Here is a 15,230-nt window from a genome sequence, read left to right on the forward strand (position 1 = left end):
TTTTACACACAATCAACTAGAGTAACCACTGTCAGCTGTTTAATCAGCAATTTAATGTTTTTTAGAAGTGTACCATCACTTTGACTCCAATAATTGGTTTTGCCTCCCGCTTATCACCTCTAAAACAAAAAAAAACCATATATCTATGTCTTTCTAAAAAAACTCAATAGCGTCCTAACACATCCTTCCTGCTCTCTCTCCCACCTGCAAATGTCCAAACAGGCTGGAGATAAGACACTACCAATTCCACCCCAACAGTAATACCCATCCATTCCCTCTTCTGTCAGAGATCTCCCTCACAAATGCAGAGTTTTAAGTAACTGCAGTTATGCTTAGAACAATCCACCACCCTAAGTATCCTGCAGTTTATCACTTTAATTTCTCTTTTCCAGATTATGTATGCTCTTCAGACACTAGTATTTAAACCACAAATATTATTTCAGTATCTCTGCTGCTCAGAAAGCTTTTGCAATACATAAATTGCTACAGTATTTTCACTTGTGTACAGAGGGATCCTAGCACTAGAGCAGGGGTTTCAGTTCATACAGCCCAAACAATCCTTATTCCCTGCTTTGTTTAGGCAAACTTTTTTACAGGTTATGTTATTTTTTTGGGCACTCCCTCATCAACATTCACTTTTTTTCTTCTTTTCAATCCATAGACAGAACTAAAATAAAATACCAAAGTGAACATTTTGAGACCTGTTTAATCTCTGTAGATATGAATACTTTTCTTATATAGAGATGAAAATAAAAACAATGTAATGCAATACAGGGATGTCACAATTGGTAACTACTATCTGTCAGACAGCCCAGAACCAGTTCCAGATGCTTGTTAGTTGTTTCATGGGTACTCTCAGTACCATGGTGCAAAAAACAGCTTCAAGTGCAACATTCAAGACAGATACCAACACTGCCAGGCTATGAGCTGTGCACAGGAATTTTATTGGTCTTTAGTGGACAGGAGTAACTGTGTGCTGCTGCTGATGTATTCAGTGACTGACAATATGCCAGCCTGTGCTGTTACACCCAACCTTCTTCACTCCCAGAGTGACTCTTATCAAGAACCAAGAGCTATTTCTGAGGTGTACATGATCAGAGTACAGTATTTTCATAAATAAAGATCTGATTTTGAGCAAAACCCCTAAGTGGGATCAAGTGAAGTCTAAACAACATTTTGCATCTGTGTTTTCCTGAAATGCAAGATGCAGGAAAAATTACATAATTATCAATCACACATCCCAGTATGGCTTTTTACACATTTCTTTGACATATATCATTGGGTTTTGACATTTTGCTCCTCCTTTCTGTTTATCAAGAAACCCCAGTCATAAAAGTTTCACCATTGAAGTTGTGTAACTTTTTTGGATTTGGATATTAGTTTATTATGTCAAAATTGCAGGGCAAAGTTAGACAAGATAATAAGCAGAATGGAGCTTTTAAAATACTGAATTACCTGGATGAAAATTCTTAACTTCTTTTAGGAATCAGTTTAGGAATATTAAGATGACAGACTCCTCAAACAGTCAAAACTTACTAATGTGTTTCCAAGTTCTAGTATTTCCCTTCAGAAGTCTCATTAAATTAAGCAGCCAGAGGGGAGAAATGGGATTCTTACTCCTGAAACCCACAGGGCCATTGACAATCTTCCTGGACATCTACTACCAGCTGTTACAATAGAGCAAAATTAAAAGGTTAAATGAGTTATTGTATAGGTTTGCAATATACACCTGAATATAAAGAAATTAAATCCTTAAAATGTTTAAGCAATTGATCTATTTAACACACTCAGATTTTTTTTGTCAAGTCTTGAAGACAGTTACATCAAGAAGAAAGACTGAATGAGACAAGGCTACACACTGTATTCTCAGGGTGAGAGAAGCACACTTCCAGCTCAAACAAACCCTGTGGTGGGACAATTCAAGAAGACTTAATTCTCCCAGACTTTGCCTCTCCCAAATCCCATGATCTAGGGGCCTATTATCTTTTTCCAAATATTGTTGGACAGAAAAGGAAATTACTATGTTCCAAAGGGAGCTTCACAGGGCTTCTCAGTCCAGAAAGTTAGGAGCTGATGGTGCAGTGCTGGAACAGCAGTTCTCAAATGCAGAAACATAATGTAGGGCATTATTATAGGTTTTATTCATGAAGTTTCCCTATACTGCTGAGTAACAGAATACTATTTCATGAATCAGAACAAGGAAATTACCCCCATCCCAGTACACCTACTCAAATATGCTAGAACAGCACACAAAGCTTTCTCTAAAGCAGCAGTAACCTCATGCTTGAACAGTGACAGGCACATGGAACCTTCTCAGGTATTAGCAACATGAAACCAAACAAAATGGATCTGAGAGCTTCAGGTGAGCTTTCTTCCCCTCTAGGATGTCAAGAGCATCCACACCTGGCAGGAAGAAACAGCAGCATGTGTATTTTAAGACCCTTGAAACAGTGCTCACAGTAACTCCTCAATCTCTGAACAGAGCCAAGAAAACTCAAGAGCAGAGATCCTTCCTCAGGCCTGTTCCAAACAACACCCCCAAATGCAACGGCCCCAGTAAGATAAGGATCGACAGTGGGTACCATAAGTACAAAACTAAACCTGTGATACTACTTTGGCTCTTCAGTGTGAACAACACTACAGAACTTGGTGGAGAAAAAAGAAACCGAAAAAACAAACCCCAAGACCAATACCAATGAAACAAGACTGCAATGTAAGAGGCAAGTAACAAGAGCTCTATAATGTCACTGAAGAGGCAATATTTTCCTCCAGGGAAATATATTTGATCTAGTAAGAGTAATTACAGAAAAAGAAAAAAACAACCCCACACTTGGGAATCCAAATCAAAATTTTAATTCACATCCAAGTGGCCTAAGATTTTATGAACCAGTCTTCACCCAGACAGACTAGATTTGATATGTGGTGATTCAAAAAGGAAAAGTTAGCTGTACTCAAATCAGAACAGATGGTACTGGCCAAGCTCTGCATCACCTACAATCAGATTCTGCTCTGAAAAAGCAACATAATAAGTAAAGCATGACAATGACACAAAATTTGTTTACCACAGGCAGTAGAGTTTTGATAGTTGAAACTAATGACAGCACCAGTTTTAACCAGATAATCCCCAATCTCCTCTGTTTGTACCACACACAGATCTTGGTTAGAGACCTTTTGAGCTACTGCAGCACATCATCCTTTTGGCCAGATACTGTAGAAAAAGGTGGCAGCACTCAGCTAATTCCAGCTCTGCAATTCAAGGGCTAGACCTAGTTCTGTCCCTTGTGACTAGGCCTGCAACAGTGTTAATTCCTAAAGGCAAGCAAACACCTTCCTCATGCATTAGTAGCACACTGCACAAAGGGCATGCAATTTAGTACTGCCAAGAAATATTCTACTATACATCAAGACACTTCCCTGTGTTCTACACAGAATAGTATTTTCATGTTAGAAAGAAACATCCCTTTAACTGATATAAGCAATGCAAGGTCTTTCATCTGACCAAAGTGTAGATTAAAACCAAATGGAGGACTGCAGAAAAATAATTACCACCAAATTTGTCTCATGTCATGTAACTGAGGTTCTGTTACAATTAATTCCAACTGCTGCAACCCTTAAGACCTCTAAACAGAACTTCAGTTGAGCATTTATCACCAATATCTTTAAGCTGCAAAATAGAGAGACTGTTGAGCCTACTAAATCATGCCTGATGCAGCATAACAGTAGAAAATTTTGTCATAAGTCTGGAAAGGGCAGAACATCTCCATTGTAACACTACATGCTTTCTTGAACAGCAGTGACAGAAGCAGAAGCACTAAAATAAAACCCCAAAAAACCCAACTCTTTGAATTTACAAGAGCCTCCAGTGAACAAAGAGGGATGTTCCCTTTTTTCTGGAGTGATAGCTTTCAAATGCATCCCTCGGTAATTACTGAGCAGTGCTTTCAATTTTAATCCAAACTTAGAACTTGAATGCTATGGATATTGTGAAGAAGAACAAAATTTGCTGGCTGGATTCCATGATTTCAACAGATGAAGACAATTTTGCTGTGCAGAGAAGCTGCAGCCCTTCCTAATTTGTGTCTAGCTTTCACATGGAAAATTTCAGTCTGGAATTTATTAACAAAGCAAAGCCCCCTCTTCATACTGTAAGGCTTATAAACTTAAGTGTGACCATGAAGTATTAATCTAACAAACATGCCTAACAAATGTGGCTACTTAATGACAACATTTCTAGCAAGGCAATTACTTTCAAGACAAGGAAAAAGCTCAAGCCTGCTCACTCCATCACCACGCAAAGTGCAGCGGCAGATCCCTTCCACTGTACAAAGAGACGGGAAATGAATGAACTGCACGCACACACGACAGGAGCAGTCAGTACCTTCTGGCGTGAGATCCAGCTCAGAAGCAGAGGCATGTCCAAGCAGAGCTGTCACCAAACCTTACTGTCATGAACACCAAGACTCAGGAACAGATTCCCGGGATAAGAGAGTGCAGAAAGGATCCCACTCTCACAAAGGGCTGGCAGTGCTGTCACGGCATTTCCTCAGGCTCGTTTCATGATATCACAGCAGAGCCAGAAACCCGTGCAGCGGCCGTTATTCTTCAAAAGTCAAGTATTTCCTGACTTGGGGCTGGAAGCATCCACGCTGCTGGATTTGAATAATGCACCCCGCTCATCATCAAGCTATGTACACTTAAAAGCAAACAAAAGAGAAACGGGAAACTGTTCCGAAACCAACACCCTGCGCTTTGCTAATTACTGGGAGTTTGACATCTAGCTATAACAAAGCAACACAATGTGAGAAAAAATTAGGAACAACTGGAATAAGTCTCCTTTTAATTAGTGTTAACTTGCATATCCACAAGATAGGAGAATCCAGCCACAGCAGTGAAACATGAACAGAGACAAAACAAGCTGCATATCATATCCTGCTATGTACCATGCATTTGACAAGGAGGCAAAGTTCTTATCTTAAAAAAAAACACAACCAAATGCCAGCCAAAGTGCAGATATCCGTAACTATTCTTAACTAGAAAGAAGGGTGGGAGAGGGAAAAAATTGTTTTCCTTTAACTGCTATAAATGTGTTTACTGCCATCCAGATGGGAGCTTTTAGTGCCATGCAGCTCTGATCATTCAGACCTGTTGTACTTCTAAATCCACTGCATTCTGCTGCTTTCCACTCTGGTGAAAGTGCTCCACTTACCAGTTTTCACCATTAAAAATGCATCTTTCTGATAAAAAGATAGAAGACCAACTCAGCGTGATTCAACTTATGCAGTCACACAAGCAATTTGCTGACTTTGTTTATGCTAGAAGCATTTAGAAACTAGAACAGAAGAATCTGCCTCCCTGAGCTGACTTACTGCTGAAGGAATACTGGTATCTTCTTTTTTAAAGAAATAAGGAGGATTTGCAGCCAAGAGAAATGCTATCCCAAAGAGAAAGGAGTAACAGCCAAATTACTAAGCATTTCTATAATCCATCTGCACTTACTGTACAGTCTAAAAATAACAGTTTAGAAAACTCCAAGTCAGGTTCTCAGCAGGCAGTAATAAGCATCTGCCATCAACTCCAATTCATTCTGCTGCATGTCTGGGCCAACACAACACAAGCCCAGTAGCAGAAAGCTGGAACACAGGGGCTGGCAAAGAAAGTTTCAGTGAAAGCAGTTTTCGGAGCTTCAAGCTAACTGCCATCCCTGGCAGCTAGTGCTTTCACATTTCTTCCTCTACAGGCTCATGAATTTAGCAAAAGCTTAAAGCATCAGAAGACACATTAAAGGACTGATTGCATAGAGGAATATTAAAAGACTGCATAGAATAGTTTTGCTTTCAGGAGACAGCCTTCCATTTGCCTGGCCTGTATTTTTCCCAGGTGACTGGTAAAAACCCAGCTAGGTTTGCTTCTAAAGCACTGCTACAGAGCAGTGCATGTATTTGACATTCAGCCTCATGCCACATATTGGGGAGATCACAAAAGGCAAAGTTGAAGACTACTACTACAACACCCTAAAGAGAGATTTTTTTTTTAGATAGGTAGGTAAGTTAAAATAAAATAAAATTCGGTTTTCAAAATGATTCTTATTCAAGACCAACTCAGGAATTACTTACACTGATGAGTTTTGATACAATCAACAAGCAGAAAAAAGTACCAGAGTTGCACAGCACACATTTAGCAAACCATCACAGTATCTAATTTGCAGCTGGAAACTCACCTAACACATTTTGTGTGCTACACACACACACACACACACACACACAAGGTGCTTCTATGCCAAATGTCCAAATTTAAGTAAGCAGTATAATGATAGAAGGTGGATCAAGTTACTTAACAGGAAAGAATGTCTAAGAGTTACAAGATGGTTTAGATGCCTGAGCAGACAATAGGTGCCTTTCTTTATGCAAGCACTCGACAGTGGTGTATCCAAGAACTTCAGGGATGGCAGTGACAGCACAGCACAAGGAAGATTCTTGCACTCAGCATTTTGCTCCTATGTTTAGGCCAGTGAGGCTCGATGCTTTTCCACCTTTCAGATACAGCTCAAATTCACTCAGTCTGAGTACTCTGCAACCCACAAAAGTGTCAGTACAGAGGTCTCATGACAATCCTTATGCTCTTGAATATGCAGATTAGTAAAACAATTCATCTACCAGTTTTATACTTTGAGCATATGCAAATTTGTTTCCACAGTTCCCAGTCAAAGACTTAGCAAAATACAACTTGCTTGGAACAGCAGCTCTTCTTAAACGTCTTTAACACAAGTTCTTACAAACTATAAAAGTACAAATTCAGGTATTAGCCAGGAATTTTCTCCTGAAAACTGTGTTTTAGCTTAACTTGGCAGTTCTAGTAAGAGGTTATTAAAGATGTTGTTTTTAAAACTCCATCATGTTTAACACATACCCTATTTTTAAAAGGGCTTGCCTGAGAAGATAAGGCTGTCACGTGGACAGTCCCAAACAATTAATGCATTCTCGGCATTCATTTCCTTTTGAGGGGGTGGGAGGGAAAGTTGGAGAGCTCATTGAAGTATTTTGCCCATTTATAGTCACTATCTACTTCTCCAATACAGATCAGAAGATCATGAACTTCATTTTAGCAGATTTAAAGTGGCAATACTGAAATAAATGCTCCATGCACCATGTTAAAGAAGGTGGCAATTTTTTAATTCTGTTGCTTCACATAGAAGTTCTCAAGATTTTAATTTTAAAATATTAACTAACATGTTGATTTACTATGAAATGAACACACTTTGGTCTGTTTTTCCTTAGTCAAGAGATCAAGATTTCAGGACTCCTATATGGCAGATCATGAAGACCCCTAAAGTGAGCATCATCCCAGATTTGGTTAAAACCTACCACAATACCCATGGAACTTTTAAAACTCTTTCACTACAATAACCACCTTCTACTTTCACTGAAGAAGAAGATTGTGGTTTAATTCAGAAGATTGTGGTTTAATTCAGAAGAAGTGTTTTAATTAAGTGCTGGCTCTAGGAGATGGGAAAAGATAGATTTTATTCAGTCTAGCAGATATGGGTATACTTGGTCCAAAAAGTCAGGCACTGCAATAACTTCTAGCTCCCTTAATGAGGCTAGAAATTCCTCAATGACTTGAAACCAAGGATTTCCTTCTTTCCATATTATGCCGCAAACTCTCAACTGCAGTGGTAAGTTTCAGACTACAAACTTTCCTTAAAAAAGGTTCTGCTTACAGAAATTTGGACACCAAAGGCAGTGTCAAGCAGCAGGTAATACTGTGGCAGAGACAAAAAGTGCTACTACTGGGTTCAAAGCTCCTTTTGTCACTAGAACATTCATTAAAAAACTGTGAAAGACAAATGCACATGATTCATCAGCCAATGTGGACAGAGTGTAAAGAAAATAGATTGCAACCTAGTAGCATTTCAACAGCTTTGCCATACCTGCCAAGTAATGTTCAGTAGTTTTCTAGTACTTTGGAAATACACATCTGCACACGTTCCAGCTTGTCTGCTAATCTCACAGTTCACAAAAGCAACTGCCTTGTCTTGTGACAGTATCAAATGCCTGAGCAACCAGTATTACAATTAACTCTTCCCAGATAACAACCAGCAAAACACCCAAGCATAAACACAGCAAGGAAGGATTTCAAAGCCATACTCATCCAGATGCTGAATTACCAACCGCTTTGAAATGAGGTGCTGGGAACTTCCACCTAACTAGACTTCCTTCAGCACCAAAGTCTTGAACCACCACTTTGCCTGGGAGTCAGGGGAATAATGAACATCACACCTGAAGGCAAAGTTAGCACAGGACAAAACACTGAATACTACTCTCCCTGGTAGTCACATTAATCTAATCTTGTCAATCACTAACTGTTTAAAACATTAAGATTTCATCAGCTTGTTAGTAGCTGCAAAGAGAATTAAATCATTAGGTAGTTATAGTGTTTAAATGTAAATCCATACAGAAACAGCTGGATGGGTAAGTATTTCAGATTTAATAGCTGAAAGCTATTAAGTAGCTGAATAAAGCTATTTTATAATAAGCTGAAATAGCTGAATTAAATTCATGGTCCTTTTACATTTTGACATAGAAAAATTCTAAAAGAGCTACAGATTTACTGTTACTACAACTAATAATAAAAAAAAAACCTTAAAAACCAAAACCAAAACAAAAACAACTCACAAGACCCATGGGGAACAGGAAAGAAAATGCTTTCCCAGAAAGCTTTGATATAAAGGAGTCAATAAAGTAAACAGACAGTAAGGACCTTTCAGAGAAACAGCTTTATAAGTCAAGACTCTTGCACCAATAGTGACATACATGAAGTAAGCTAAGGGTGTGATAAAGACCCATGAGACCCATCACATCTATTTCCAAAACGTCTGTGAGAGCATTTTGTTTTGGTTATGAATATGAGTTCTACAAAACTGAAGGGAAAAAGGGAACATAGAGGCACTTAATCACTGTATAAGTAAGAAAGCACAACAGATTATATAGAATCAAGACGGGTGGGAAGGAGTTGTTTCTGAGCTCATCAGGGAGGTTCTACTAATTTTTTTAGGCACATTTTCATATACATCAGGTAAGGCAACTTTTACACTGCTTCTCTAATTGCTACTGGTAGATGCTACTTATTTCAGTACTGCTAAACTTTATTTTCTGAATTTATTGTGCCTGGTATGTGCTAGGTATTTCTGCACCAGCAGGTGCACAGCACTGCCTGACAGCATAAACACTAGCATTTTTGGAATTGGCTTGAGACCACATAGGTAAGAAGAACAGCTAGGCTGCATTAAGTAACTGCAGCTAACTTTTTGATAACAATATTCACAGGAAGAGTAGCATAGGCATTATGAAGTCCTTGCAACACAGTGACAAATTAACCCAGGAGTTCTAGAATTTCAGTTCATTATTAATGCAGAGCAAAGCCCACACTGCTTCACCTTCCATAGCAGCATCTTCATTTTAGTAGTTCTACTGGGTTTACGTGGCAAGGTTTTGGTAGCAAAGGGGACTGCAGGGGTGACTTCCATTACAAGCCCCCAGAGTTCCCCCAGTGTTCAACAAAGTCAATGCCAGCCAGCTCCAGGACAGACCCACCACCCAGCATTGCAGTGATGGTGGTAGCCCCTCCAGGATAATGTGTTTGAGAAGAGGAAAAAACCTATGCAATGGCAGCTAGGACAGCAAAAGGAGAACACATGAGGGGAACAGCCCTGCAGACACCAAGGTCAGTGAAGAAGAGAGGGGGAGGAGGTGCTCAGGTGCCAGAGCTGAGATTCCCCTGCAGCCCATGGAGATCCATTCTGGAGCACAGATCCACCTGCAGCCCTTGTAGGATGCTACACTGGAGCAGTGGAAGATCAAAGGAGACTGTGACTCCATGGGAAGCCCATGCTGGAGCAGGCGCTTGGCATGGACCTGTGGACCCATAGAGAGAGAAGTCAACAGTGAAGACAGTTTGCTGGCAGGACTTCAGCAGGAGACCCACGCTAGAACAGCCTGTTCCTGAAGGACTACACCCCGTGGGAGGGGCCCATGCTGGAGCAGTCTGTTCCTGAAGAACTGCACCCGTGGGAAAGACCCAGATTGGAGAAGTTGGTAGAGAGCTTTCTCCTGTGGGAGGGGCCCCACACTGGAGCAGGGGAAGAGTGTGAGGAGTCCTGCTCCTGAGGAGGAAGGATTGGCAGAGACAATGTGTGATGAATCCCCATTCCCTGTCCCCCATAGCTGCTGAGGGGGAAGAAGTAGAGAAAATTAGGAGTAAAGTTAAATTCAAGAAGAAGGGAGGGGTGGGGGGTAGGTGTTTTCAAGATTTGGTTTTCTTTCTCATCACCCTACTCTGATTTGATTGGTAATAAATTAAATTCAGGCTGAGTCTGCTTTGCCCATGACAGTAATTGAGTGATCTCTCCCTGTCCTTACCTGGACCCACAAGCCTTTTGTTATATTTTCTCATCCCTGTCCAGCTGAGGATGAGTGAGAGCGAGGCTTTGGTAGGTGTCTGGTGTCCAGCCAGGGCAGCTGTCCACACCACTGCCATTAACACATCTTAGCTGCATACCTGTGTATGGTATGTTCCCTGCTTGTAAAGGAGAAGGGCAGCATAGTCCTAATGTCTAGGGTTTGGTAAAAATATACTTAACTATACCATGGCAAATCCCATCATGTGGCTCCTGTCTGGACTGGAAATAGAAACTCCTATTTCTGGTCTGATGGGCAAGGGATGAGAAGGGAAGAGTGATTTTGTCACTGACACAGCAGTGTTCTCATGACATTTAAATAAGTTATTTGGAAGGATAATGTAAATCCCATTCACTTCAGCTTACTACAAGAGTTTATAATTTCACCTAAGGTATTACTTGTCATGCTCAGATGCCATCAAAGCAAAATACACCTTCAAATAACTTAAAGTTTCAGAAATAAGTATGTGAGTTGTTCTTTCATGGAAGTCAATAGTCCCCTCTTGATTGAGAAAATTAAAATTCAGTTCATCACAACTTCATCCTTCTACAGCTTATTTTTTACTTCCAATAACTCATATTATGAAAGATTTCTCTCTGCAATTGGAAGTCGGCTTGCTGATGAGAGCTAGCAGTGAACACACAAACTATTAACAGAAATCAGAAAAAAGGTCCCCTAAACAGTGAACTGCATTCCTCCTGCTCATCAACTCTCTCTCCCCTGGGGGAGCTTAGTTGATCTGGGAATTATCTATGTAAGGAATCTATTCTTGGTCATGTCTGAATGTCCTGTTCCCACTGAAGTCAAGCCTGAAACTTGTTTTGCAGAGCCAGCGAGGAAACACCATCATAAAAATTAAGCATATTTCTTAACTACCTCTTCTGTGATTCCCAGCATCCAAATTTGGAAAACAAGGTGTCTCTCTCTCTGGTGGGATTCACAAGTATGCCTTCTAGTTTCACCTATGACAAATTCCATACATTTCTTTATAGTAGATACTGGTAAACTTCAAGGAGAAACAACAAAAATCCCAAGTTCAAGGGTAATCTCAAATGTGATGGAAATATACAATGCTAGTTAGATTTATTTATTCTCTAGGGAATTTTTAAACCATCTAGCACAGTCCAAAGTGCTGTAGTTTCTGTTTGTTCAAGAGCTCTCAGGGAGCTGAAGCTAGCATAGCATATACATCGGATCATTTCTGTGTTTTTGCTCTTGTAAAAACTTAACTTCTTGCATAAATTAGGTAATTTCAAAACAGAGTTATGATACAATGAAGCGGGTTTAACAGATTCATACCGTATCACTAGAATTTTATCAGAAATTATAAGAGTTCAGAAAATAATATGGACTTCAGTTGGAAGCAAAATCCAAAAAATACATAATCCGTTTGAGAAGCCACTATGGAACTCACGGACCAAGATGTAGTTGAAAGGGATTTACGCAAACAGGAACAAAACTGAATATATGAGCATCTCCATCCATATTTTTCATAAACAGAAGTCAAGTCCACCAGCGCATCAATTTTTTTGTTTGGGTTTTGTTTATTTCTTAAGTGCGGGAGACATTTATGAGAGGGTTATGAACCATTGGTGCAAACAATGACAAAATCCTAAGAGAAAGTAATAGGAAAATATAAGAGCAGGCATGTTTGCTCCCAAATCCAGTACTGGGTATGTACAGTTTCAAAGTGACAATTCAGAGCAGATTTCTGCAGCGTTACAACTTACCCAGCTGAGGTTGCTCCCCCATGTGCTCAAACCTACATCCCATAAAGAGATTTTAACATCCTATTTTCCCTCATGGGAACACTGGGAATAACTATCTGGAATAACTACTTGAATGTTCAATTTAATATCACACTTAAAGAACTGCACCTCCTCTACCCAAGCAGAGGAGGTATGAAAGGAGCCATTTTATGCCATTTATGCTTATCACAATTCCTGCAATCTGTTGGACTCCTCCAAAGATGCCTCACATATAAACATCAGACTTGGAATTAAACAATTTGGAATTGCTACCAGCACATAACACTTGAAAAACTATGTTACTTTCAGTTTGTAGAAGTATTCATGGTCATTCTCAGCCCAATTTATTTAGATGATGCCAGCTCTGAGGCTGACCATAGCAGGCAGGGGTTCTAGAAGGACACAACAGAGTTGCTGCAAGGAATTTGTAAGCCCTAATAGCATATGGTAAAAAACAGCTACTGAACAGCAAATTTAAAACTTATGCCCTCTTCTCAAAATCAGAACACAAGAGGAAAGCAATCCATTAAATAAGAGGTAATCAAAGGAAAAAGAAAAAACAAAAAAGACTGTTACACACGAACTCAATTACAGGGACACAGAACAAAGTCTGTTACAAGTTACTGGATTGACAGGTCTGAAATTTTTATGTATAACCAAGGAATAACAGTCTTTTGAGTTAAAAAAAATAAAACTATCCAAAGTGTCAGAAGTTGTCACTTCTGGAAATCAGTCACTGGTTTAAGTGGATAAATTGGTAAGTAGGAGGATGATTTTAAGGCAGCACTTCAAAGAAATGGATTAGGTAACAGATGCATGACATGCAGTAATATCCTGGTATTATACCTTGTTACAACAAGTGGCATGAAGGTGAAATATAGGGTTTAAGACACCAAGAGTTTATTTCCAATGGTAAATATACAAATAGTGTAAGATTAGGATACTGGTGAAGAACAACTGGAAATCCTAGTATTTTATTAGGGATTTCTTCTCTATCTATGAACAGAAGTAGGAAATTAAGATTAAGTTGAAGTCATGTGGCTATAATAAATGTTGACTGCAACAAGTATTTTACCAGAAATAAACAAAGCAGAGTCATCTTTGCAAGCAGATTTAGTCAATAATCCTGTATTGTTTATTAGATACACTGACTGCTTGTTGTGAATTCCCAAGCAGATAAGAACTGTTCATAATACAGAGACTTCACAAATAGCCCCACCTCAATAAAACTTGGGGATGCACACCTACTACTCAGAAACTGAGATTCCCCTCAAACTTTGTCTTATTTCATAGTATACAAATTTACAGTAAAATATTTATTCTTCTAAGGAAAAAAAAACAAACATAATTTTGCCCAGTTTATGGAATATCCTACAATTTCATTCTGCAAAAAAACCCCAAACAGATATTTGGAAAAATATTTATGTAATTAGAAGGATTTAAAAAGAGGATTTTAAAAAGAGTAAGCTGCTAAAAACACACTTGATGTCAACTCAACACTGAAACTCCCAAGCATGTATCAAAACTACAGTGCACAGCCTAAATGTTTTTTAACCTATAATTATATGAAATGTAATTGGAAAGCCTCAAATTTACAAGAAGAACTACCCAAGTGGTGACAAGATGACAGAAGAAACTCCCACTGGAAAGGGAAACCCCACTGCCCAACAGCTGGTCCTCAGAAGGGTTCGCGCGTGCAGCTGGAAAGCAAGAGATTAATTTCAGAGCTGAGATGTTGAAGAGCTTCCCTGCTACCACCTCGCCAGTATTCTCTCAAGATATCACAACAAAAATTGTGGTGAACCTGGCAGTATTAGGTTAAGAGTTGGCCTTCATGATCTTACAGGCATTTTCCAACTTTAACAAATCTATGATTTATCCTGATAGCTGCATAGAAATAGGATTGCAGGCATCACTGTATTTCTCTTAAGCTTGGGTGGATGCTCACACCCACAGAAGGTAAGAGTGTACTTTCAAAGATTAATTTACAAAAAATATCCCATTTTGCCACCCCAGCACTTTCACAGGTTTTATGAGCAGTCTTTCCCCGAATGCAAAGAACTGAGGCTGCGACTCTATCCAGCAGGTATTGCTCATAAACTGAAGTTTCTGAAACTAAACTGAAGTTTCAGAGCTTTTAAGTTCTCAGACAATTAAAAAATATTTAATAGACTGAGTAGGGGAGGGGGAGCTGCTTTTTACAACACAAGAAGCCCCTTCATCACTTTAAGAACAAAGGTGGATTTATATCATTTCACTGCTTATCTGAACACCACCCTGTGCTATCTAACAAAACACAAACTGCACTTTCCTGATAAAACACCCTGTGCTAAGGTAGCTGTACCTACTGGGATGTGAACATGTGTCCTGAGCCTTATTACAAGCAGCAGAGAAACAGATGATTTCAGGCTTTATGTACTCAGCTTGGATTTAATCAGCAGCTGCACAGAGAAGCCTCTGCACACCTGCAAGCCTGAAAGAACACTGGCTGCCATTGCTTTTTTATTCTAAGTTGAGATCTTGTAATCTTAACCTTTACCTTCTAGTATCATCAGCCACATTAGGCTGAGTGTCTTAGCCAAGAGCTTCCCATTCAGACAGCCAGAAAACAGACTTTTGTTTTTTCTTTCAATAAGGTCCTGAGGTCATCAAGGAAGGGGCCAGGCAACACCCACATCCAAAGGTGCAGTAAATTAACCTTGCAACAATGCACAGAGTGCTTGGCTTTTGGGACAGAAGTGTGGCCAAGAGGCTGAAATGCTCACCCCCTTTGACACTGTTTTGCCATATTCTTAGGCTCTGTGAGGACCCTCTGCAAGTGCTTTTAATTTTAAAAGCAGAAGCTACTAAATTATTCTTTATTTTACTCTGGAGGGAATAAAAAATAGTTTACTACTGTATTCATTATATTTACAAATGCAATTTCATTTCTTTGGTAGATCTCTCAAGTTTACCACTAAAAGGATAAGTTCACAACATTTAATTTTTCTACAGTACAACTGCCTGGGGAGAAAAAAAACTTGCTTTT

The 15,230-nt window shown here is 39.4% G+C and overlaps 1 protein-coding gene across 4 annotated transcripts in view; it reads right to left on the bottom strand.

Moving 5' to 3' along the window:
• The window catches only part of TBC1D4 (TBC1 domain family member 4), a 98,510-nt gene that overhangs the window by 44,150 nt on the left and 39,130 nt on the right, over positions 1-15,230 (bottom strand). Inside the window, exon 1 of one of the 4 annotated variants that reach the window (XM_068182369.1) lies at positions 4,379-4,823. The exons of the other annotated variants lie outside the window; for them this stretch is intronic. Coding sequence (XP_068038470.1) covers positions 4,379-4,414 — 36 coding nt within the window. The 5' untranslated portion in view covers positions 4,415-4,823. Of the gene's footprint in view, positions 1-4,378; positions 4,824-15,230 lie in introns of those variants that run through there. 4 annotated transcript variants of the gene reach the window in all.

This window comes from Anomalospiza imberbis, chromosome 2, assembly GCF_031753505.1.
Source record: "Anomalospiza imberbis isolate Cuckoo-Finch-1a 21T00152 chromosome 2, ASM3175350v1, whole genome shotgun sequence".
Classification (NCBI taxonomy): domain Eukaryota; kingdom Metazoa; phylum Chordata; class Aves; order Passeriformes; family Viduidae; genus Anomalospiza; species Anomalospiza imberbis.